General features: G+C 37.9%; 1 protein-coding gene across 5 annotated transcripts in view; it reads right to left on the bottom strand.

Moving 5' to 3' along the window:
- Positions 1-24888, bottom strand: part of GREB1 (growth regulating estrogen receptor binding 1) — a 105058-nt gene that overhangs the window by 71184 nt on the left and 8986 nt on the right. For 2 of the 5 annotated variants that reach the window (XM_087774896.1, XM_087774897.1), the window contains exon 1: positions 3489-3802. The exons of 2 other annotated variants lie outside the window; for them this stretch is intronic. Coding sequence is in view for 1 of the 3 variants with exons in the window: in XM_087774894.1 (XP_087631020.1) it covers positions 3489-3494 (6 nt within the window). In the remaining 2 variants the exon portion in view is untranslated. Of the gene's footprint in view, positions 1-3488; positions 3803-24888 lie in introns of those variants that run through there. One more of the 5 variants, XM_087774894.1, reaches the window with a different exon arrangement.

Here is a 24888-nt window from a genome sequence, read left to right as displayed (position 1 = left end):
CTTTTAATTTTCATCTGGTATCTTCTTTTGATTTTGAAAATTACGCTGACGACAGACGCGGGATTTCTCCTGCACGAAGAGTGAGATGATTTCCTCCACTGACTCATGTTTCCAAGCAACACGATGCTGGAACGAGAGCGCGGACCGAAAGGTGCCAAGCTTTCAAGTGCACTGGGAAGAGTGGGAACTGGGAAGACACCACCAAGCTTTTTGGCAACTTTAGATCCCAAGCCAAATTGCTTCTATCAATCACTGAAATCCATCTCTCTCTCACTTCAGAAGTAAATAATAGTGAGATGCCTTTATTCTTGGGAGATTGCTGCAGAGATTAATACGGACACCTTCGCAATGAAATCAAATATATGTGCAATTTTCCCCACCTACTGAAAAATCAAGCCCATTTGTTAACTGCCCTCTGTGCCCTTGGAAAAAATCACATAGATCCATATCAAAAGGGATGAAAACAGACTTGGACAAATCAATGTTAAACAACCTCAATAAAAACACTATTGAAAAGCTGTAGCTTTCTTTTTTCCTTCGGGTAGATAATAAATCAAACTATTTAATGAATCATTCTTAATATGAAATTATTTCACATCCGTTTTGGCCACTGGAAAGAGAACTTCAGTTAAAACCAAGTATTTTCTTATTTTTGCTGAAATTTTTCAACTGCAAATGACCACGCGTTACTTTCAAGGACAGAGTGTTCACTTTTCAATGAAAGTGCTACAATTCAGGCAGGGTACAGTAGTAAAAATAACAAATGAATATTTTCTACAGGAAAAGGAAAAAAGAATTTCCAGATCTGTCTACAAAAAATCGTATTTTTAAACTTCTCATACAAATTCAACTTTACTTTGAACCAAAAAAATAAAGCTTGACTACATACAAAGCAATCTAACTTGTCATAAACCCATTAAAATATACAGCTATGCTTGGAGATCCTGACTAAGGCACGTTGGCAATTTAGTGACAAGGAATCTAAGCTGTGACAGCCTACATTGTAGTTTTCTGGGGAAACAGAAAACTCCAATTGCAACCAGGTTCCTTTAATTATTTAAGGATGAAAGGCTGTTTTGGTTTTAAGACATAGTTTAGTCTTCCTTTACGACTACAGAAAACTTAAACTTCCTTCACCCTAGAAACTTTTATACCTACTCTCAAACAAGAGTTGAATTTTTCTGAGACATTTAAAGTAATGACTTGTTTAAAAATGGCACTCTATTTTAGCTTATCTTAATATAGAATAAAAAATGCCAGACAAAGTTCAAATAGGTCATAATAGAAAGTCCTTTGTGAAAAGTCATACGTACTCGAATTTTTAAAAAATTATAATCATAATCACTTTTGGGACCAATGCCTGATAAAAACCTGTATCTGCAAAAAGAATTCAGAAGAAATCTTAACTAGACTTTTTAAAGATGACTGAGCATCTATTATTAACTTGTTTCTTAATTATAATTTTCACTGGAAATCTATTTTCAGACATACATAATGATAACACTGATTTTCATTTACTTGCTTTTTTCATTTAGCGTGAATCTTCTTTTCATAGACAATCATATATGTCATTCCTTAATACCCTGACAACTGGGCTAAGGAGCCACTTCATAAAAGTAAATGTAGAGCTGGGTGATAGCCCAGCGTTGTAATAATAGTGCAGACTGAGCCTAATATATGATATGGCAATAAATACATTTAGGCAATGGCACTTCATCCTGTAAATGCTTTCACATTCCTCGCTGCAGGAAACAACGTATTCTGATGCAGATTTCTTTGATTTTCCTGCAGGATCTCATAAACTTTGCAGGTGTTACTGGAGAGAAAATCCCTTATCAGCAGCTTCCAGCATAGTTCAGCTGATATGCTTTACTATTTCTCCAGCACAGAACTGACCCTATGGCTGGTCAGGCAGCTCTGCCTTGGCTCCCATTCGGCTTTTGTGTGCTGCTTTGATCAGCTCCTGGCTCTGGATGAAAGCAATTCTTTCAGAGACCACCTTCAAACTCTCTTAAAAAAAGAATTACATACATAAAACCAATTGAGCTTGTTAAGCAGCAGGAAGAAGCCAAGTAGAGGGAGGAGAAAGGGAGGGAAGGAGGTGCCACAAATCAACGCTAGGAAGCGATGATCAAAGTGGCGAGTGGAAAATTAGTAAAAAATGATCCCTAAGTTGTACAGGTCTAGGTCATTCCCTTTCCCAGATCCGTAAGCACAAAGGGTTTCTCACTGTTACCCAGGACAGAGATACAACTCTCTTTCCAATAATTGTCTTATACATCTGCTCTGTACCTTTGAGTACAGCAGCACTTGAGATCTTAAGAGTACAGCAGTAGGAAGCAGACTGGCAAGCCAGAAGGAGAGACATTATCTTGAAATGCATGTTTTCCAAAGAAAATTCTAAGAAATCAGCACATGGGGTATATTGCTCTTTCTTCTGGTTACTGGTGCTAGAGACTGTTTCCGAGAATCTTTTCAGAATCCAAAATGAATATGCAAAAAGTAATCCTGCACTGATTGTACAGGTTAGTTTTTGAGCCATCCTCAAAACCAGACTTTTGTTTTCCCTTACCCCAAGCCTACCCCTCTAGGCTCATTCCTGGAAGCAGTGCAGCAGCGGTCTGTGGGGCAGCCACATGCACACACAGAGACCGAGATGTATAGCTTAAAGACACTTTGCAGCCTTCTCTTTCAGAGCAGCAGAGGCAGAGCCAGTCTCTGTGGTGGTTCTCCAAGGATATACACAGAGTGCACAGGTTTAGAGGCTTTACCTCATTCACAGAGAAGGGCCTCGCTGCTTGAAAGAGATCTTCACTGATTTCTTCTGGCAGAGCACACTACGCTGTATCTGGATCATATTTTCCATTTAATGAACAAAGAGTAGACAGAAATACAATGGGAGCAGTCTAAAATCTGCTTCACCCTCTGGGAATAAGCAAATATACCTCTAGATGAATGTATTACATTGCAAAATAAAACCGAACATCAAGGTATACTCAATCAGGAGACCAGTTGTGCGTGTATTATATGTCGAAAAAACATTAAATAAGAAACATTCACAAACATAAATATGCAATCCAAACGCATTAAACAAGGATCTTTAGTTAAAGAACCACTACAAAGGTCAAATTTCATTGATTTAAGAAACTGAACTTAGCAGTTTGAGATCTGAACTGTCTATTTGAAGGGTTTAAAAATTTAAGTTATCTGCATTATTTTTAATAGTTCAAAGTTTTCCTGAGAGAAAATCACTCTCCCCAAAGATAGCAAATAACTGACAAGGCAGGAGGTATACAAAATGCAGACCAATGCATATACTTCAAACATGAATATTAGCTATAAAATGTCTCTCAACTACAATGTTTGAACAGTAACCAATATAAGGCAGTGTCAGTATGTTATCTTATGATATGTTATTGTTTTCATTAAACAGTAACAGTATTTTTCAGCATGGAAATACTAGCTATGTAATAAAAAATATACTGTACCGTCATGAAAGCGTGTGCTCCTCAGTGACATCCAGTAAATTACTCCCAAAGTTTCATATTCTGATTGCACTGCTGAATATCTTACACCTGTGGTAACTGCCACTGATTATATCTTTATGGAGTTTTCCTTCTTTTCATTTAGAAGAGTCTGCTGCTTGGCGAATTGGTTAGGACACTTAAGGCTCCTGAGTCAGCACTGTACGCAACTGAACAACTCAGTCGGGTCACCATGACACGAACACTCTCCTGTCACAGTAGAGCACAGGAAGGTTTCGAAGCTATCTATTCTGCAACTATGGCAAAAACAAAGTAATGAGACCACAATATACCCTGGCAAGCTGTTCTCTAATTTGTGTGCTGGCTACACTGAATGATAAATGGTCTGACTTTATGTCTTATTAATACAGAAGTGCTGTGCTGGGTCATGGTGCTCCTGGCCACGCACGTATCAATCTATCAGTCTGAAGCATTATTAACATCAACAATTTTGTTGCAGGCTTTTGGAAGGACTGAAGGTGGGGTTTTTTAAAGAAATGGGGGCGTCCTTTTGCATTATATAGATAACAAAACTACAGAAAGCATAAAATGTATACTGTGGGTACTTCATTTTGCTAACAAACAGAAGCAAAGGTTAACAGGAGAACAGAAATTAGATATGTAACAATATTATGTTTGTGTTGGTACTATGCCTGTATCTTCTGAATAAAAGCATAAGGAATCAAAACAATATTTGAGAAATTATGATGTTCAATATAATGCTGGATATACAAAGAAACAGCCATTGTATCATGATTAAACAAACACTGCGTCTTTTCAAGATATGTCTAGAGTACGTGTACAGAGAACATTTATTTCTGGTAAAGGTATATTTATCAAATGTTTCCTTAGGTCACAAATTGCAGTATATCACTTCAGAAGATGAAAGCAATTGTTCTGAAAATTGAATTTTCTTTTTCCTATGGCTCCAAGACATGAAACATACAGATATGTGCTTGATTTTAAACTCAGTTAAGTATCACTGAAATTAGTAAAATTAAACACTTACCTAGGCTCTCAGTTGAATTAAGATTCTGTATAAACTTTGTATGCAGGATACACTGAACAATGAAAACAGATGCTAAGGCACATGGAAGACAGGGAGGTGATTCGAGACAGCCAGCATGGCTTCACCAAGGGCACCCTCTGGATGCCATCCAGAGGGACCTGGACAAGCTGGAGAAATGGGCCTGTTTGAACCTCATGAAGTTCAACAAGGCCAGGTGTAAGGTCCTGCACCTGGGCTGGGGTAAACCCTGGTATTAGTACAGGCTGGGGGATGAAGGGATTGAGAGCAGCCCTGAGAAGAAGGACTTGGGGGTACTGGTGGATGAAAAGCTGGACATGAGCCAGCAATGTGCACTCACAGCCCAGAAGGCCAACTGTACCCTGGGCTGCATCAAAAGAAGTGTGGCCAGCAGGTCGAGGGAGGTGATTCTGCCCATCTACTCTGCTCTGGTGAGACCCCACCTGGAGTCCTGCGTCCAGCTCTGGGGTCCTCAGCACAGGAAAGACACGGACCTGTTGGAGAGGGTCCAGAAGAGGCCACAACAATGATCACAGGGCTGGAACACCTCTCCTGTGAGGAAAGGTTGAAAGAAGAGAAAGCTGTGGGGAGACCTTATTGTGGCCTTTCAATACTTAAAGGGGGCTTATAAGAAAGATTGGGACAGACTTTTTGGCAGGGCCTGCTGCGATAGGACAAGGGGTAATTGTTTTAAACTGAAAGAGGGTAGATTTAGGCTAGATATAAGGAAGAACTTTTTCACAATGAGGGTGGTGAAACACTGGAACAGGTTGCCCAGAGAAGTGGTAGATGCCCCATCCTTGCAAACATTCAAGGTCAGGTTGGATGGGGCTCTGAGCAACCTGATCTAGTTGAAGATGTCCCTGCTCATTGCAGGGAGACTGGACTAGATGACCTTTAAAGGTCCCTTCCAACCCAAACTATTCTATGATGCTATTCTATGATTCTATGATTCTATTATTTTTCGGTACAGCTTGTGAAACTTCGTTTTCACCCTTCACTTTCAGGGTACGCTTTTGTGACTGGTTCAAGCTGCTCTAAACTCAAGTTACAGCTGAAAAGGAATGTCTCTCACTCTTGACCATATATTTCCCCTCTGTTGTTCAGTGGCATGGATCTGAGCTGATATGCTTGAGAACTAGTACTTTTTGTAGGGTTATGTTCGGCTAGATCAGATCCCTCATCTAGCTATGCATAAAGTATACAGCCATTAATATATGCAAAAGAAAAGGACCAGAAATACATGGCAAGGGATGGTGGTGAGAGCAGCATCTTTTTCTCCAGACTATGAAAATGTTTAAATAACATTTTTAAATCTTAAAACAACACCTTCTTCTTCTTCTTCTGTAACACAAAGGGGAAAAAATGAATTTTAAGGCCTGCTGAGGAATCCCTTGGAGACTTAGGTGATTTAGTGTTTTCACTCACAACAATTTTCATATTAATGGAAAGCTTTCATTGTTTATTTGGTAATTTTAAAAAATATATAGTCTATACTCTATATATACTTTATATATACTCAGTGTTTAAGCAGCATTTGGACAATGCCCTTAACAACATGCTTTAACTTTTGGTCAACCCTGAAGTGGTCAGGCAGTGGGACTAGATAATTGTTGTAGGTCCCTTCCAACCAAAATAGTCTAGTCTATTCTATTCTGTCCTTAAATTTTAGATGCAAGCACTGTATGAAAGAATGTGAAAAAGAAACTGTACAGAAAGTAGTAAGTAATCCTCTAGGAGAGTGACTGGTATGTTTTTCTGTTACTATGGAAGTGAACTAGAAGTTTTCTAAATGTTCTATACTTAACGCCAAATATGAGAGACCTCAGTCATGTCATTTTCAAGTAGGGTACAAAATCATTCAGCTAGGGAACGCAGAAATCACTGTCTGGTTTCCTGTCAGCCCTGTACAATTGTGTACCTTAAACATATTAACCTGACAAGATGACACTTAAAAGACTGTATTGACAGCCAAAGTTTAGAGAAATCCAAAAGGAAAACAAACACTGCAAGAAATACGTATGAATGTGTGTGAAAGCACCTGATTTTTGGAAGAGCCACTTTTACTAATTTACCAGGTCAACAATAACACAAGCCAGAAAATTCAGATTTTAAAGATGTATAACTTGATTGATGCCAGCCAAACATACATGCCCTATAACTGTAGCGCATTCATGAACAAAATTTCTCTAGGATGCTGCATAGGGTACTGTCTAGAATGAAGTCCAGGATGCTGCAGTGCCTATCTCCGACTTTGCTTTGGGGTTGGAAACACCACATCACTCAAAGAATATTAGTATAGGATAGGCGTTAAAGAAGATGATGTCAACCAGATATTCAGTAATGGAATACAGAACGTAAAAGAGGTTCGTCTGCTTTGGATATAGGCATGGAGCAGTAGTTCCAGAGGAGAAGGAGAAAGGGCAAGCAAGCACAGAGGGGCCTACTGTGTTTGATTAGTACCCAGAGCAGCAATGCCAGGAATGGGTGATGAGCATGGAGGTTAGGTATGAGAGATCTTGTATGCAGAACCAGTGGGAGTTGGTCAGTGTGCAGCTGCTGATGCAACATATATCAGAAGAGAGTGGGTCTGCCTGCTGAAATGAGCTGCTGAATCCGTGTGAAATGAGTCAGTCATGTAAGTGATGCATTGACAGAACAGTTGTTAGGGGAAAGCTGACCACGTAATTATCCCAAAAAAAGGTATGTAAAATATATACCTTGTAGTCTAGGCACTTACAGAAAAGAATCTTCTTTTTTACAGGAATCTACGGGGAATGTTTTCCAAAGTTTGAGAACACTGGAACAGTAGTGAAACAAGGGACATAACCTTGTTATGTTATAACCTCAGGGTAATAAGATTTTCAGAAGTTCAAAGCACAGACTAAAACACAAGGACAAAATCATAAAAAGCATCATGAAAATATTTTACCAGGACATTCATTTATAAGGAAGAACAAGGAAAGAGTTGGTCCACTGTGCAACCAGAAAGGAAAATGAAGAGATAAGAGATGATTTTTAAGTTTAATATGTTTTTTTTTCCCAAGAAGATGAGCAAAGGTTATCTGTGATCAAATGACTGATTTGTCCAGCAGCTTTAGCAGGGAAAAACAGAGACTGTCCCTCCAAAACACCCAACAACATAGTATTTAAAGCATTCTGCATGCAGATCATGCATGAAAGAAGTAAAACTGGGTCCTGCCAATCAGAATGACTGGTTTAATTGCAAGACAACTACTTTTCTTCTCAAAATATTTTTTAAAATGGTTGCAGGCATACCTGCCTTTTCTGTTTACGCAGAAACACTGGAATGTGTATAAAGTCTTACATAAAATGTCATATATACAAGCTGTTGGACGGGGCTCTGAGAAATCTCATCTAGTTGAAGATGTCCCTGCTCATTGCAGGGGCATGGGACTAGATGACCTTTAAAGGTCCCTTCCAACCCAAACTATTCTACAATTCTAAAAATACGTACCACGTTGAGCTTTTCAGGGTACTTATGTGGAGCCCAGATGGTCTCCTCCATGAGAAATATCGATTCAGCTGCTTAACCACAGGCATCTTCTGACTTCGAGATGTCCCGGGGTATCCTGGCTGGATTCTAGCTGCTGCTCCAAAGAAGCAGAGGTCTGAGGCAAGTCCTCTGTCATATCTGCCAGTCCTTTATGCACATCCCAAGTAAACCAATGAACTTCAGATGAAACAAGGTACCTATATTTAGGCAACTGAATCAGACTGCAGGTATCTACTGGTTTACTAGGCAGAAATTTCCTTTATAATCAATAAAAATCAATGGAGCTGAGTGAGTGATTCAGCTGACTGGCTGCCAGTGTTTATTTACTTCAACATGAGCTGAATCACTCACCTGGCTCCATTGACCACATTGGCTATATCTTCATTGGCTACCAAGAGTTGCAGCTGTAGACGTCTACGAAGACTTCTATATTTAGGACTCTTGGGGGGCAATTTAGTTGCTTACACGTAGATGTTTAGTGGTCTTTGATATGCTCCAGGGTATCTGAGACAGCTGCATAGGTCCCACAAACACAATGTAAGACCTGCAGGAGACCAAGGCAGGCAGAATACCTGAGGACATCTCAAATGTCAAAAGAAGCATGTAAACAGGAAACCGAACCAAATCCTTAATCTCAAAATAAATCCCACTCAAAAACTGGCATGTCTACGGATACATCTACATTGTCAAATGTCTTGGCTTCCAGTTTGCTTCTAGCTCCTGATCACCTGATTGTCTATACTACGTACACGTTAGTTTACATTCAGGCATTCTGCACTCAGCTTTAGTTCTGCTAGTCGTTAAACAAGGCACTCCTTTCCCTAGGCAGCATGGACAAGATTGTGTCAGGTTTGCTCCCATCACCCTACACAGTTCTCCAACAGTTTTCCAGAAGGCCTGGTGCCCTCACCCACCTGTTCTCACGGCATTCTCCCAGGCATGCAGCACATGCTACACCATGAGACCACGAACAGTCCATTCTGGCTGCCTGTGAAACCTACTTCACAGTATTTTGGTCATATGAACACACATGCACAAAACCTGTGTCTTAGAGGCACAAGTCATGTGAAGAGCACTGCAGACACAGCCCGTCCATCCTGAAGAATGCTACCCTGGGCAGTGTGGGTAAGAGCCACTGCACAGCACGGCCCTTGGGCCATATCTCCGTGTACAGCTGTGGGTCCAAAGAACTGCAGTTGGGTTCTTCCAGGGTAGCAATAGCTGGTCAGGGTTCTCAGGATTTCAGTTTGGAATGTTCTGTGTAAATTATTCTAAGTCCTTTGCCTGCATTTTTTCTTTTTCTTTTGCCGTTCTTTTTTTTTTTTTTCTGTAACCTCAATGTCCTTCCACTGTTTGACTGTAAATTGGGGATAATATCACTTCTCTGAGGTGAGGTGCAGTTATACTCAAGATTGCGAGCTATTCCAATCATGCTGCCAGAAAAAACATGTCAGGAGACTAATCTTCAGGTTTGGTAGGTATTAAAGAAACAGAAGTTTTAAAAAAGTCATTGAGGAGAATTGCAAAATAATGTGCAGACATCTACTCTGAAATACTAACAAATGTGAAAGGAACTGAGGAAGTAAGTGTGGCAAACTGCTATTTATAAAGTAACAGGATAGCTGGAATAGGATTGTCTTTCATATGAAAATGTATTACATGCACGTAAGAACCTCCTTAAATACTGCTTTGTATTGAAAATCATACAAGTACTTTTGTTCTTCATATCACTGAATTGACAAGGATCTTAACCATGATAGTATATGTTTTTAAAATCTCTGAGGGGAAAAAAAAGTTATTAAAGAGTAAAATAAAAGGGCAATTAAGTTCTATAAAACAACCAAGTGCTCCAATAATGAATGAGAGGGAAAAAAATAATGAAAGGAAATACACACTTGCCAAAAATTAGAGAAACCAATAAATTGCTGTCTCTTGCTAATTCCTCCTTAAACGCCAACTGCACAGACACAGACACTCAAGACTGAAAAATTAAAATAAACAGGGTCATGTTGACCTTAAGGCAAGCAACAGAGTTAGTTACTGCAACAGACAATGATGAATCATACCTAAGCAAACCTCCCATTCCTTTTCAATAGCATGCATTATTAATCAGACACATTGTTTTACAACTGGTACAACCTATGCCAGAAAAAGCCTTCATTTTTTCAGTGCACAACAGGAACATTTGAGAGTGTCACAACTCTTTCTTCATCGCTCTTAACAGTAACCAAAACTGTTGCTGCTTTTACATTTCACCCACATTTCATTTTTATTCACACACGGCACAAAAGCACCCGCTATTTGTTCAGTCATGCTGTACCTGTGTAAAAATCTTAAATGAATGTCCGAAGACCATTTTTTTAAAAACTTAAAAGCTACAGCCTGACTGATACTTCTGTAGCTATTAACGGCTCTAACTGTTCAAAACACTTCCTTAAGAGTGTTCCTTCATCTCTAGTAATTGTCGTACTGGCAAAAAATCTCCGAACCTTCAGGCTGAGTAACATCCATTTGAGTGCTTAGAAAAACAGCTCTTAAGAACTCTCAACTTTCTTCGCTCTCATTGTGAAAGACCTCATCTAGCAAGCCATGTGATGCAGGACACTGTACAGTACATTGGGTCAGGAGACAAGATGTGGCACCATCTTATCCCTGGGGAACAGGCACATTACATTCTGCTGCGAATGTGAACTGAAACTAATTGAACGAATCTTGTGCTCAGTGTGCGTGATTTGATACGCTTGCGTTAACCCACTACCTTTTCCAATTTCAAAGACAGTGACGGTGCTATTCCACTGCAAACTATTAAAGATACTTATACAATTTCCACTGTCATCGCCATGTTTTATACCTGTTTCCCAATCTGCTATTTATATATGTTCCCAAAATGTCCATGTATTGGACTAATGTATTAGTACACATGAATCATGTCCATGTGTACTAATGGATGCCTTTTTTTCATACTCAGTGAATCAGAGAGGAATACGTATCTCTGCTCATAAGCAAAACAAATATACCACAGCACAACTACACACACAACTGTTGTACTACAGCACAAGTTTCTATCAGACCCTCTTACTTTAATTACCAGGTATCATTAGAGCTTTAATCTCTTTCATTTACCTTGGTTTTAGATATATTTTTCTTAAGAATTCTATCATCTGGTCCCTTGATTGATACTAAAGAGCTTAGTGCTGCATATTGGATGGATTAATTGATAATGCTCACAACAGCATAGTTTTCAGTCTCACTTAAATAAAAATTATGCCCTCTTAGTTTTGAGAAGCACCAGAATCTCCAATTACTCTTTCTTCAGATCTTGGAATATGTATCATAATTCCTGAACACTTCAGTGGTTAATAACCCTCGGAGAACGACAGGGAAGTCAGGGTATGTTCTTCCTCAGCTTCTACTGATGGGAAATTACATTCTGAAGTGATATTAGCATAGCTCCCGTGAGCATCTGAATCCCTAACTACAACTGAAATCCATGGCAGGTAATGTTATCTAAAAACTTTTAAGAGTCTGAGTTCAAATATTTCAATCAAAGTCATACAGGAACCGTGGAAAAGCTCAGATCTGAATGCAGCTCTCCTGGGATACCTCTCTGTATTGGATCATCTGTGCTAGCATCTTATTAAATATTTACGCGTTTAGTTTAAATGCTGGTAGATGTGTGGAGTTTGGAGGGTGTGGAGGGGTTAATCTTTCAATTTCTGTAATTCTACTTGGAAAGCCTAACGATACAGCCATGTAGAACCAACCTTTGAAATAAGTTTTCCAATAAAAAGCAGATTTTTTTCCTTAATTAGGTAAATGGTGCTAGAAATTCCGTGTAACTTCTTAATTATTGTAAGCTATAGATGAGAAAAAACAGAGCATACAGCTTTCCCATCTCCTGTCGTCCTCCTCTACAGTTTCTTAATTCATATGCAGTAATAGTAGAGATCAAAACCCAGTGAGATCAACAGGCTTTGGGTCAAACCTGACATTCTTTTCAACTGTTTTATGATCTCAGACATTAACCAGACCTTCTGATTACTTTAATTCTTTAAAATATTTATGTTCCAGTGAAAATTCAGCATCATATCAAACTTTCTATAAGTATTACAGAAATTTAGGGAAAGGTTCTCTTCTATAATGCATTTAGCTAGTCATACAGCTAGCACCTTACTCTTCTGGTTTGCCAAGCTCTCATAGTTATCAGTCACATGGTTCCACTAGCAAACAAAATCCTGCAAATTTTTATGCTGAAAATTACTCACATCTACAAACATTAACAGTACTGGAACAACGTAATGCTGAAACAATGAAAAACACAATGTCAAAAGATTAGCAACTCTCAAATATCCATGCAAGTGTTACCTGCTTTGGGTGTTAGCTATGCTGGACGTACAGAGGCTCTCAGTATGACTCCAAGAAAAGCCAACTTAGATCTCACGCGATCTATCAGGTTACATATAGGCCATGTAACCACAGCTATACTATAGTCTTGCAGGTCTGTTCCTCTACTATGGGTTGTATAGATAGGTCCTGCTGAACTGAGAGTCAATACAGAGCTATTCTAGTTGATTCTATACTGTGTTAGCCAGCATTGCAATCACATTAATTTCACATCACCCAGGTATCCCAGCCTCACCTTACCTTGTATAATGAGGAGCTATCTGTGGAGTAAAAATGAATAGGCCAATAATCCAAAGATGCTGAAATGCTGCAATCATGAGCTCTCAGTAGGTTTTAGGTACCCAAGTAGACAGGGAAGATAACAACAGATTCAAAGATCCTTTGAATACTACTCCTTTGAAAATTACTCAAAGACTCTATTAAAAATGTCAATATCAAGCAACTAAGAAACAAATCCTTGTTTTCATCCAAGGAAAGGTGGGTAAGCAGCTAAATTTGCTTTCATTTGCATCTGGAAGGCTACGGAACAAGTTCCAACATAAAGAACAGGATATAAATTGGACAAGACAAATGCTGCCTCCTCTGCATCCATGTGTCGGGCTGCTCGTGAGCAATCCTAATGCTAGCTGCCTTTTGGTAAGGCCTGTAAATGCACAGCAGAATGGCACCCACCAGAATCAAGCTCAAAAGCGAATATCTTTACATGGAGTTCAGAAAGGTTGTGAAAATGGCTTACTCAAAACTCTTCCACAGAGTAAATTCTAGCAGGTGGAGACCCAGCTGTTGGTGCTAATAATAGTAAAAATGAAGGTTAAGCGGAACTCAGCTCAGCATGCCTCCTCCAGCCCTGCTAAAATATCTTCTTCCCTTTCCCTAGAGATACGACAAGAGCAGATGACACAGATATGGTCAATTTTACGTAACTGTTTGCTAAAAATGGAAGAACCAGAAGGCAAGTATAAATGATTCCCTATTTATTTTAAATTTCACATTGCATGAACCAGTTTTACGGTACCTAACTCATTTCCTAGGAAAGTTCTTCTAACATTTTAAAAAAAATCAAAACGGGTCTAGTATTTGCAAATAGCATAAAATAGTATTAGCAGATTAGGAATCCAGCTGCCTCTGTTTTTTCATTACATAAAAATAAGAGGCAGTTATTTGGAGGAGCTGCGGACAATATTTTGCAAACTTTGGATCCTTTTTCTCACGTTCTGCTCTTGAGAAACAATTAATAATTACTGTAAGTTTTATTATACCTAATTCAAAACAGTACAGCCATTTAAACAAGCTTAGTCTATCAACTGGCCCCAAGCAAAAAATACAAAGGAAATATTTTTGCATTGTTTTCTCATATATTAAAATCATTGTGCTTTTCAACTGAGTACATAAAAATTATCATCTGTGAACACAGTATGAACAGTGTGAAAATACTTCATTATCTTATCACCAAATAAATTTTAGTGCAGTTTCCAAGGCCTCACAACTTAGCTTTTAACAAAATACTGAGTGTCAAACTGCAAAGGCAAAGGTCTGCCTTTAGCATTCTGCACATCCAAAATTTGGTGCTGCAATAGCACAGCAACTATAGATGAGGCTGTTGACTTTTGGAAAAAAAGGTAAAAATTTTAAAAAGCAAGCATTTATTATAAAATTACATGATTAAGTATAATGTTTGCTGTTTTATCCTCAGAATTTATCAAGAGCAATTCTGGACTCGAGTCTGCCAGAATGATAATAAATTCTTCAATGAAATTAGAACTTAATTTGACAGATGTGTGATTTCTGACATTATGCTGAAAGCAGTGTTAAAATCTTTACCATTTTTCAACACCTCATGCTACAGAAAAGAAGCTGGAGAAAAAGAACACCATCATTATGACATTTTTGCCCTGTTTGACATTTTGTCTTGCTCTGATTTGAAATCATTATTGCACGTTATACGACACATACATAAAAAGTATTAGTAGGAGAAACAATCCAGAGCAATAGATCTATACAAAAAGGAACGCAAATTACAAGTAGTAATTTTTTTTTACCATAAAAATCTTAAGACAGTACAATGGCAATTATATACTACATAATGACAATCACATTCTCTCTCTCTCTGTCGTACATACGTGTTGCATAATCCAAATGGTTATGGTGTTTATATTTGTAATTACAGTGATCAAAGAAAACAGCTATAAAGAATTACCTCTTTGTACCTGAAATTATTTTATACTCCTATAGTCAAAAATGGCCTAGAACTTCAGTGTCTTGGTTGAGAAAAGCAACCTCAGCAGTGTATTAAGCAACTTTCTTAGTAACTTCTAACATTTGAATTTTTTTTTTTTTCAATAGCAAACAAAAAACCAAATCAGATTTTAAGAATTAAGCAGAAAGGAACCAAGAGAAAACACAAAACACAAAACATGATTATGCCACTGGATAAATCCATAATCTGCTTACACTGGAGTGCACTGTGTGCACTTGGGGTCCACTGTGTCAAAAAGGACATAGTAGAACTTGAAAAGGTTCAAAGAAAGACAAGGAGGAAGACCAAAAGGATTAACAAGCTTCAGCTTCCAGCTGGCTGGCATTCTTCAGAACAGAAAAGAGGTGACTTAGAGGCATCTGCTAGAAGTCTACAAAATCGTGACTGGCACATCAAGGGTGCATAAGGACACATAGTTGTTCACTGTATTTTCAAGTATAAAAATTAGGACACATATTTATATTATTCTTAATGCCATTATTTCAGTTGGTTGATAGTGCCTCTCATTTTTCAAAAGAGCTGGGCATTGCTCTCACATTTGAGTATTATCCATCATCCATTGTCCCTGCAGCAGAGACCAGTCTCTCATGATCATGAAAGGTTTAAAAGAACAGAGTTCATGTGACCAGATGAAAGAATGGAATAGCACTATAAACAGAGAGCATGAACAGTACAAAAAGGTATGTCTGAAACACGACAACTGGACATATTGTACTGACTGACATGTTAGGAACAAGCTTTTATGTAACAGCAAAATTCTTGCCTTAAAGGGCTGACCCTTCCACGTCTGCCAGCATCCATTTATCCTGTTATTTGTACAAGAGCAAAATTCCTTGCTTAAAGCGATGGCTCTTTCACATCTGCCAGAATCCATTTTCCCAGTAATTATGCATCCAGTATATTTTACACACACATATCACTTGTTCAATAGCAGCAAACATCTCTTATAAAGGACAAGTTTTTTCCTAGACATTTCATAAAGGCTCTTTCAGAAAAATATATCTTAGCTTTATGATATAATTTGAAAGCATGAGGAAGATGCATTCAGAAACATTAGCGCAAGATCAGCAGGCAACAAGTTTAGACTTCTAATTCAAACTTTGAAAATGACAATCTTCTTTGATTTCAAGCAGGCTGCTTTACCTGCCCACCACAAGGCATCTTCGTCCCCCTACTTTGTCCCATATCTCTGATTTTGGTAGGCTTTAGATAATCCTAATTTGTTATAACACATCCTAATACATTAACGTTATGATCTCAGCTTTTGTTTTCTAAACCTATATATAGTTTCTCACTGAAAAATACAGATAATTCTACTTACTGAAAACATAGTTTCTTGAAAATACCTTGCATCCCAAAGTACTGCCTATTTTGTAAACACTATTACACAACTTTCAGGAAACAGCACTGCATTAGAACTTAACTTTTGAACAATAAAGAAAAACATTATATTAAAGGTACCCAAACAGTAGCTCTATGACAGAATATGGGATGAACCACGTATGAATAATTCTAAAGAATTTATCCTAGGTAGGGAAACATCTCCATAAGTACTGAGGAATAATCATTGTAACTGTTGCTTGTCTACAAGCTGTCTAAGGCTCAGCAACATCATCCCTGGCTAAAGAAGAGTATGAGCCAAGCCCACGAGGGGCCCAGGTCACGTTCAGCAAGAAATACTACTTTTCTTCATTGTCTCCTGTGCCAAAAACTATGAAGAAGAAAACTGGTTCACACAACTGCAAACCCTACCTCTACTAGAATTCTGTTATCAAAGTCCTTCCTTTTCTTCTAACACTCTGACTGCTAACTTCTTTCAGTACTTGACATTGTGGACTTAGAAATAGTATATTACTATCTTTTCCTCATCATCTTCTGCATTCAATTAACAGTTTATATACTACTTGAATAGCATCTTCCCATTAAGGTGCTTATTCTTTACCAAACGATAGCTTTATAAAACTTTATCTTATTGAGTAGGTTTTTACTTTATAAGCAGTTTTGAAGCTTTGCTTCCTTCGAATAAATTCTGCTTATCACCTTCTTAATTTTTTCAGACAACAGAGTCCTGGTATGCTACTAGGAAGCTCTTTCTAAGCAATAGCTATATCCCAGTGATGGATAAAAATACATCAGGTGGGTAGGTACTATCTGTACATACACACATATCAACACATACACACACACACAGAGTCTTATGGGTCCTGAGGCTGAGGCTCAGTTATCAATGCATAACATGACACTTGTTTATGCAGTAGTTTTCTTCATCAGTTGACATTCATTGCTCTACTTTTCATGACCTCACAAGAATTTTGCACAAAAGGCAAAGACAAAACATGCCCCTTACACAGTAATATAACTTTTAGTTATTCCTATTAGTCATTTTTTCTCTATGTGTTACATTCAACAGCCCTTAGTGGTAGACTCCGTAGAAATGAGTTTACTGGAAGACCCACACAGATGAAGCCCCTGTCATTAGCACTACTCAATACGGCAGGCACTCCCATTCATGTGAGGTTGCAGTTTCACAGCAACCCCATCCATTTATCAGCTACACCCAAACAGGGAATGTCGTTCCTTTGCTATGTCTATACTGCTAAGTAAACCAGGCCACGGGTTATTCTGTGGCATGCCCATGCTACCTTTCTTGGATACACATGGTGCCCTATGGCTTTGTGGACATAACCATGATGCGTGGTTTGAGACAGAATTTTAATCAATGCCAGTGCTGTGTTGTAAGTCATCATAGTGATGCTTTCACAACATGAAACTGGAGGGCTGCTAAAATGTTTTAGTGGGAAAAAGCCTGCTGGGACAGTATGTGAGGTCCACGCACATTGGGAACAGCCCCCCGTGCACGCCATTCCCAGCCCAGGCACCGTCTGGAAGGCCATTAACTGCCACAGGCCGAAACTGTACCAGGAACCACTCTCATCAGAAGTTCCAGTACTCAGGCTCACAACAAGCCGTTTTATTTAGCACTGCAGACTCTGCCTTCAAGTCCATGTGCATCCTGGTCACAGTTTTCCCTTCTTCATCCTACTTTCTCCGATTTCTTTTCTATTCACTGTCTTTTTAAAACCATTCTCTCTAAATGCCCTTCCCAAAAATGATGTAGACACTCCACTTCCACCTACTTCTCCTTTCCAAGAACTGAAATATTCAGCAATGAAACAACTAATGCTGACACTTACACACCATTAGGCTTTAAAATTATCATTGTTATCAAAGATTAAGAAAGTTGCATTTTGAGACTGTGTTGCAGACCCAGAGGCACTACACTGGTGGTACTGCAGCTGCACATACACCCGTGCAACCATGAGAAGAGACATAATTTTCTTTACCTTTAAACTACATAGACTAAATAAATCCATGAACAAGTTGAGTATCTCCCTTCTTTATATTAGTAAAGCTTCTACATCGACTCCTGACTTTCTGTGGGTGGACTGTCCAAACTGTGATTTAAGTCTTGTCTTCATTCCACGCCTTTGGTTATGCACGACACCATGGAGGGTGACATGCTGCTCGGACCACTCAGCAGCAAATTTCTTCAGGCTATTCCCATTCTCCTCACAAACAAGTTCACGTTTTTCATGTGTATTTTTATTAGTTTGCATATTTTAAACTGCTTTTACTTCATCTCCATTGCTCTGTCCCAACATTACGCAGTATCAATGAGAACTGACTGTACAATGCTAGCTTTTCATTTTTTGAGGCAAGTCAGACTTGACAGCAGATTCAGCATACATTAAAAAGAATAAAAAGCCGTATGATGAAAAAATGGCCTGAGAAGTTTCTCTCACTAAAATACATTAAGCCTCCTTTTACATTTTTCCTGGCATAGTAAGAGTTATTTTAATTTCATTTTAACTTAAAATTATTTCAAGCATCTAACCAGCTAAGGAATAACAAGGTTTATTTAAAAATAGAGCAATTAAAGTAAGAACCTCTTTTTTGCAGGGGAGCTGATACAGTTCGCTGCAAAATTTCATCTGAACTTAGGCTGCAACTTCTCTGAGCATGAAACCTGTATTATCCAGCAGCATTTACTTTTCACTTCTTTTCAGATTACTGAAACTCCTGTGCACCCTCCCATGCTACGTAACAGGTTTCCCATCTCATTCTTTCTGATAAGTTTGGGACAGAATTTAAGATCTCAAACATCAATACATCTCTCGTTACCCACAGTCAAAACTCACTTCTGACAGACTATTAGATCAAAAACTTGTTGAACACCATAGGAGATCGCTTTTTCAGAAATTATTGTAAAATTCAAGCTTAACTACTTCATCTCCTTGCACCCATTTTTTATGTGTGACACAGTTCAGAAGTGAGATTTAAACCATTCTCTCATGATGAAAATGAGCATATGCACAAGAAAAGTGCTATGGAGAAGCATGGGAAGTCAAACATAAAAAACAGAAGAGAAGAAATAATAAAAGCAACCCATTTCTTCATTTTAGATTTGTTGCACGATAATTCCAGCGGCTCCCCTAATTCATTTATTATTAGGAAAAATAGTGAATAAGTATGTCCAGTACAATTTCTTATCTTTCATTACCTGCTAACCTCCTAGAACTTCAATCCCTTCTTCCTGTGCTTCCCAAAGCTGAAGAACTCTTGCCCATCCAATCCTTCCTACGGAAACTCCTCCATACGTCCAGTCCTTCTTGTCTCCATTCTGGGACTCCTCTGGCTCTGCTCTACTCTAAGACCAGCACTGTACACATCATTCAATATATGGGTAGATGGAAGATTAATACAGAGGCAAAATACTGTTTTCCTTTTTTTTTTTCTTTATTCTCCTCTTAATAATAATTAATTTTTTACTTGCCTAACTGCCACTGAGTTTTGACCTAACAACTTTAAAACCTGTCTCTTGAGGGAGAACAGTTAATTCAGATCACTTCACTACGCGTGGATATTTAGTTGCCATATATATTACTTTTCATTTTTTTATAACACTAGACACTATCATCTAATTACTAGGTCGTTAATTCTACCCTACAATTAGGGATGGAAATCTACAATGTCTGACTTCCCTTTACAAAAGTTATAATGACTTTTCCAGCATTCAGTAATTCTAATTAGGCTTCTCTAGACTGAATGATACAGAATGAGGGCCAGTACTTACTTAAAAATTGATTTTTTAAAAATCATTTTGACAGACAAGTGATCTACAGCAGATGTACAGAAATATCAGAGAGACGGGCCAGCCCATCTGCATTGGGAAAAGGCAATTTCTGTGCTTCTAAGAATGTCAAATTTGCACTTCTTACTTCAGATGTCTACATTTGCAAACGTGTACAAGTAGGTGTCAGAAGCAGGAATCCATTCTCCTCTAGCACAGGTTCTGTATAATTTTTTCAGTAGTTTTTCCAGTTTTTGTGGCGAGTACCTCTCCTTTCTGGGCTGACCCAAGCTACACATTCATGCCTCTTATTTTGTTTGGACACAGGTATTCATACATGGACATGTTAAGCGGGATTAGAGCATGACCTAGCTGAAAAAAAGTATCTATTGCTTCTTTTTCTAAGTTGATTTTCAGCCAGATCAGTCCCTTAAACTATTTCACCATATAGCTACATGAATGCATATGCCACCTGTGCAGCCATGCAGCTGTTGTGGGAATGAGTGGCTAGCAGCCGCAACTGCCTAAGTGATGATGGCCATAGTCATCAGCAGTATGGTATAGCAAATCTATTTTTTAAAATACATTTTTAATGGTGGTGAGGAAAGAAAGACTGTTCATAAATTCATATGGCAGAAAGTTCTGCATGAGTGTCCAGTAGAGATAAAGAGGCAATTCTGTAAATCTCAAAGAAGGTCTGGAAATCTTTATGAGAAAAATTACATTTTTCTCATTTCCTTGACTTCTATCTTCTTATCCTTACTTTTAAATTATGCATTTGTGACATAACAGAATATGCCTTCTGTGGCAAACAGCAGTGACTTTAACTAAGTCTATTATCTAAGGCACTGCTGAAATATGATACCTGTAGACACGTATCACTTCTGATAAAACTTTACATTAGTCTACTTAGCCATAGGATCATAATTTAACTACAGGATCAGGATCTCACTTCTGTAAACACTCCCCTTTTGTGTGGAGCTTGTCCTTCTTCACTCATTGGAACTGTTCTCTTGCATAAAGCTAGGGACAGAGATGTTTGCGAAATCAGGATACAACTATGACAAGAAAAACAATGCAGGACTAATAAGAAAAAGGATAAAATATTATAGAAGGTGCAATACTTTGTTCTCCATGATTTTCTAAAAGTAATATATTATATATTATAAAATATATTAACTATAGAATACAAATACACAAGCTGCAGTATCAATGTTCACTATTCATATTCTGAAAGTGAGAATCATTTACTTTGGACTCTCAGTGTAGCAATGAAAACAAATACAATCATCTAGCCTCTCTGGGGTCACTCAGGCATGCTAGCAAATCTTGATCTTCTTTACCAGATGAGGATATAGGAAGGTAAGTAATGGTGAGTCATCTAGCAGCCCAAAATATCAGTTTTCAAGTGCAATATCCGTCCAAATAAATAACAATTATCCCAGCACATCTGTTACTTGTTATTAAGTTTAGTGTAGCAACAGTGATAATATTATACATGTTCTTCTAGTTAAAGTTAACTCATACGTTTATATCAATTTTCTCTTCAGTCCTAAATTATGATAAAATGAAATCTGGTAGAGAAACACATACTCCTTAAACAATTTAATTTTAGACTTTTGAAAACACATTGCACTTACATTTTTAGCCATATTTAAAGATGCCACATGACTATGTACTGACAAATTCCAGCTCCAATTTCCTCTTTTTAAGAAAGCGTTGCTCTTTCAACCACAGGTTTGTTTTATTTTTAATACTTACATTACCATTTGCCTTAAGTATCTGATACTGAATTCATACAGTTTTCTTATGACAATAATGCAATTAAGCATATTGATGTGGCCTAATTTATTAGTAAAGCTTTCAAGTATATTCTAGTTAATAATATCCTCCTAGCAAAATGTGCACAGCAATGAATCCTAAAAGCTGATTTTATTAAATATTCCTAGAGACTGATCCATAGCCAGAAATTCTACCTAGCTCTCAATCCTGCAAAGGATGTTTTTTACAATGTGTCTATGTAGTCCAAGAATGACAGCGGTATTGCATAATGACACAGGCACTATCATTGATTCTGAATCAACAAAAAAAACCCGAGTTAGAGTCACAGGAATCACAAGCAAAGGCCCATCTCTAGTCTGACTTCCTCTCTGTTGCTACCTATCCTAGGCTTAATGAGCTCTCACATGGCTGGGGCCCCAGACTATTACCCTGGTTGTTCACCACTAAAACTTGCAATATCTCTGCAAAATTGGGGATTTAAAGAACTCTGATCTCTAAAAAGAAATCCAAAATGACAAGGAGCAAACAATATGTTTTGCTTTTGCACATGGGCAGCGATAGAAAATACTCAGACTTCTTTTCTCATAACATTTTCAGAATAGATTTTTTTTTTATTGCATTTAACACAAAGAAACCGCTAGCAATGGTTATTCCTTCACCAGTGTACAAACAGGGTGAATAAGCAGTACAGGAGCTGAAATATATTAGGTACAGGCTTTGTTTTGATACTGTAACTTTTATTTGTTGATGAGGAAAGCAATCCATCTTGAAAATGATGGCATAACTCTTCCAGACATCGGAGTCAATGCTTTAAGCATGAATTGCATCAAATAACAGCTCTTTATTTTACTTTAAAAGTACCTCAGTACGTACAACATATGAATAAAAAAACCCCAAACTTCTCTGCAAGTGTTAAAGAAAGGTGGGGTTTTTGTTTTGTTTTGTTTTGTTTTGTTTTCTCAGAACAGTTCTCCGTAATATGTCAAAGCAGGCAGAAAAGGAATTTTTTAGAAAGTAAGGTCTCGTAACATCGATGTTATGAGAAAACATTAAAATTGATTCTTGGATGTGCAATGTATAATTTACAGGCTTGACTAATTTGCATTTTTAGAAACTAAGAGACTGTTTTACTGGTTAGTGCAAATGTTATTGATCTGCTTTCTTGCTGAATTAATAGCACTAGCATAGGACAACTCGCTTTCTCAGCTTTCCCAATGTTTTCCTGAAAAGAGGCCCATTACATGGCAGGGGGCAAAGGACAGGCCTAGATAACACTGTTTAGACATTTCTTTGATGTCCACAGGCATCATCCTCGACAACTGACCACTAGAGACAAAAGAGCACTCTTAGGCTGCTGGAAATCCCAGCCATTCTTCTCACCACCTTTTGATATCCCAAGGCTTCTATACCCTGACCTCTGCACTCTGACACAAAGATCTTATTTGAAGGATGGTCAGCCATGTCAAAAATTCTTTCCAAATTTAGCCAATAAACTAAGGATTTCTTTTGCTTTTCATAATTGCTTTGTGTCCTAATGTACCAGTGGGAATGCTAAGATTTTACAAAAAGAGCGGAAGGAAGTGTCAATGAGAAAAAACTTCCCATTTTCTGGTTTTGAAACCATTCTCAAACATCTACTTTCTTTCACAAACGACTCTGTCTAAAGCTTCTTGATGCCGCTGCGTTGCGCACACTTACTCACAGTATTTTTACCCAGTCAGCATCATATAGAATTCCAGTTTTAACGTGCAGATGTATGAGCTTGATAATGCAATTTCACTCAATAAATGTACACATTTTAAATGGTGTGCATGCTGTCGTTTAAGGACGGATATCAATTTCTATACATTTGTTCATATTTTAAAAAGAAATGTAATTTTAATGGTTTTTAAGTGGTAAACTGTTTTGCATTGATTTTTTTTTTCAAACTGGCATTGATACAATTTTTTTCTACACTGACAATATCCCTCCTAATTTATAAGTCAATGACATATCAGTGATAACGCAACAGATAAAGAAAGCATACGTGCCAACATTTAAAAAATAAAACTATTTATAATTCAAACTATTTATAACGCAAACATTGGGATTTATAATCCTTGGTTTAAAGCCAGTTCTAAATCACCTAATATTATCTACTCAGCTCAGCCAATGTTTGTTTACTTTAATGTAGATGTCTACAGGAAAAGAGTGAAACTGAATTCACAAAAGGAATGGAGTGTGATTAGAATGACCAAGAATCTCACCTTCTTTAGAAACTCTCTTCCCCTATGTATTAATTTACTAGCATAAAAAATAAGGCATATACCAGCAAATAGCAGAAAAGAGGGAAAAAAGAGGGGTTTTTTAAAGTTTTAGAATTCAAAAAGTTCTCAGACAAAATGCTGGTGATAGCCTTACAAGGGCTGCTAGAATTGATCCTATTGGTTTTGGTGGGTTTTGAAATAAGCCAGACCCTGAGCATTTTTGCTCAGTGATTACTCTTGTTATTTTAAAAATAAATTGCATGTCTTTAGATAGAACAGGGAACTCAACTCTGAATCAGTACAGAGCCCTCAGAGCAGCTCCAGCATGAATGTAAAACAGATAAAGTTAAACCAGAGTAAAAAAAGCTCTGCTGAACTACAAGTCTGTAAATATTTTCATTTAACTCAAGCCTGACCATGGATAACATAAACTACACCGAAACAGGCAACATATATACAAACCTAAGGTCATGTCTACATAGAAACATGAAAAGACTAAAAAATCAGTGGTGTAAATTCAATGCACATAAGGCCATCAGCAAATCTTCCAGTTGTGGCAGTGCCTACTGAAAAGATTACAATCACTTTTACGGAGGCTTATTACTGCTCTGATGTTGGAAATTATTGCCCTGCCAGTACTACCCACATAGTTGCTCCTGTGAGCAAGTCCCTGAACCTCTTCAGCAAAAAAAGTTAAAACTGTTAAAATAATAGATCTTCACCAGCGCCATTCATTTCAAGGAAAACAGATTAGGAACCGTGTACGGGAGCAGGTCAGCTGGCAGAGTCACCTGCGATAACCTCTGACAGAAGTGCAATAATGAGGTAGTGGGGCAGTAACCTTCTTAGCCAGCACAGCTGCAGTCGGCAGAGGATGTCTGAATGAAGCCTTAATAAAACACCCTAGATTTTCATGTGCATGCTTTTATACATGGCCCTGAATGCAGGCAAATTCTATGGCTGCAGTTACACTTAATTCTGATGTAGGTAGAAGATACAA

The sequence above is a fragment of the Nipponia nippon genome, unplaced genomic scaffold (assembly GCF_047370975.1).
Source record: "Nipponia nippon isolate SJK-2023a ecotype South Korea unplaced genomic scaffold, ASM4737097v1 scaffold_4, whole genome shotgun sequence".
NCBI classification, from domain to species: Eukaryota; Metazoa; Chordata; class Aves; order Pelecaniformes; family Threskiornithidae; genus Nipponia; species Nipponia nippon.
Note: the sequence above shows the minus strand (reverse complement) of the source record. Positions and strands in the feature narration are given on the sequence as shown.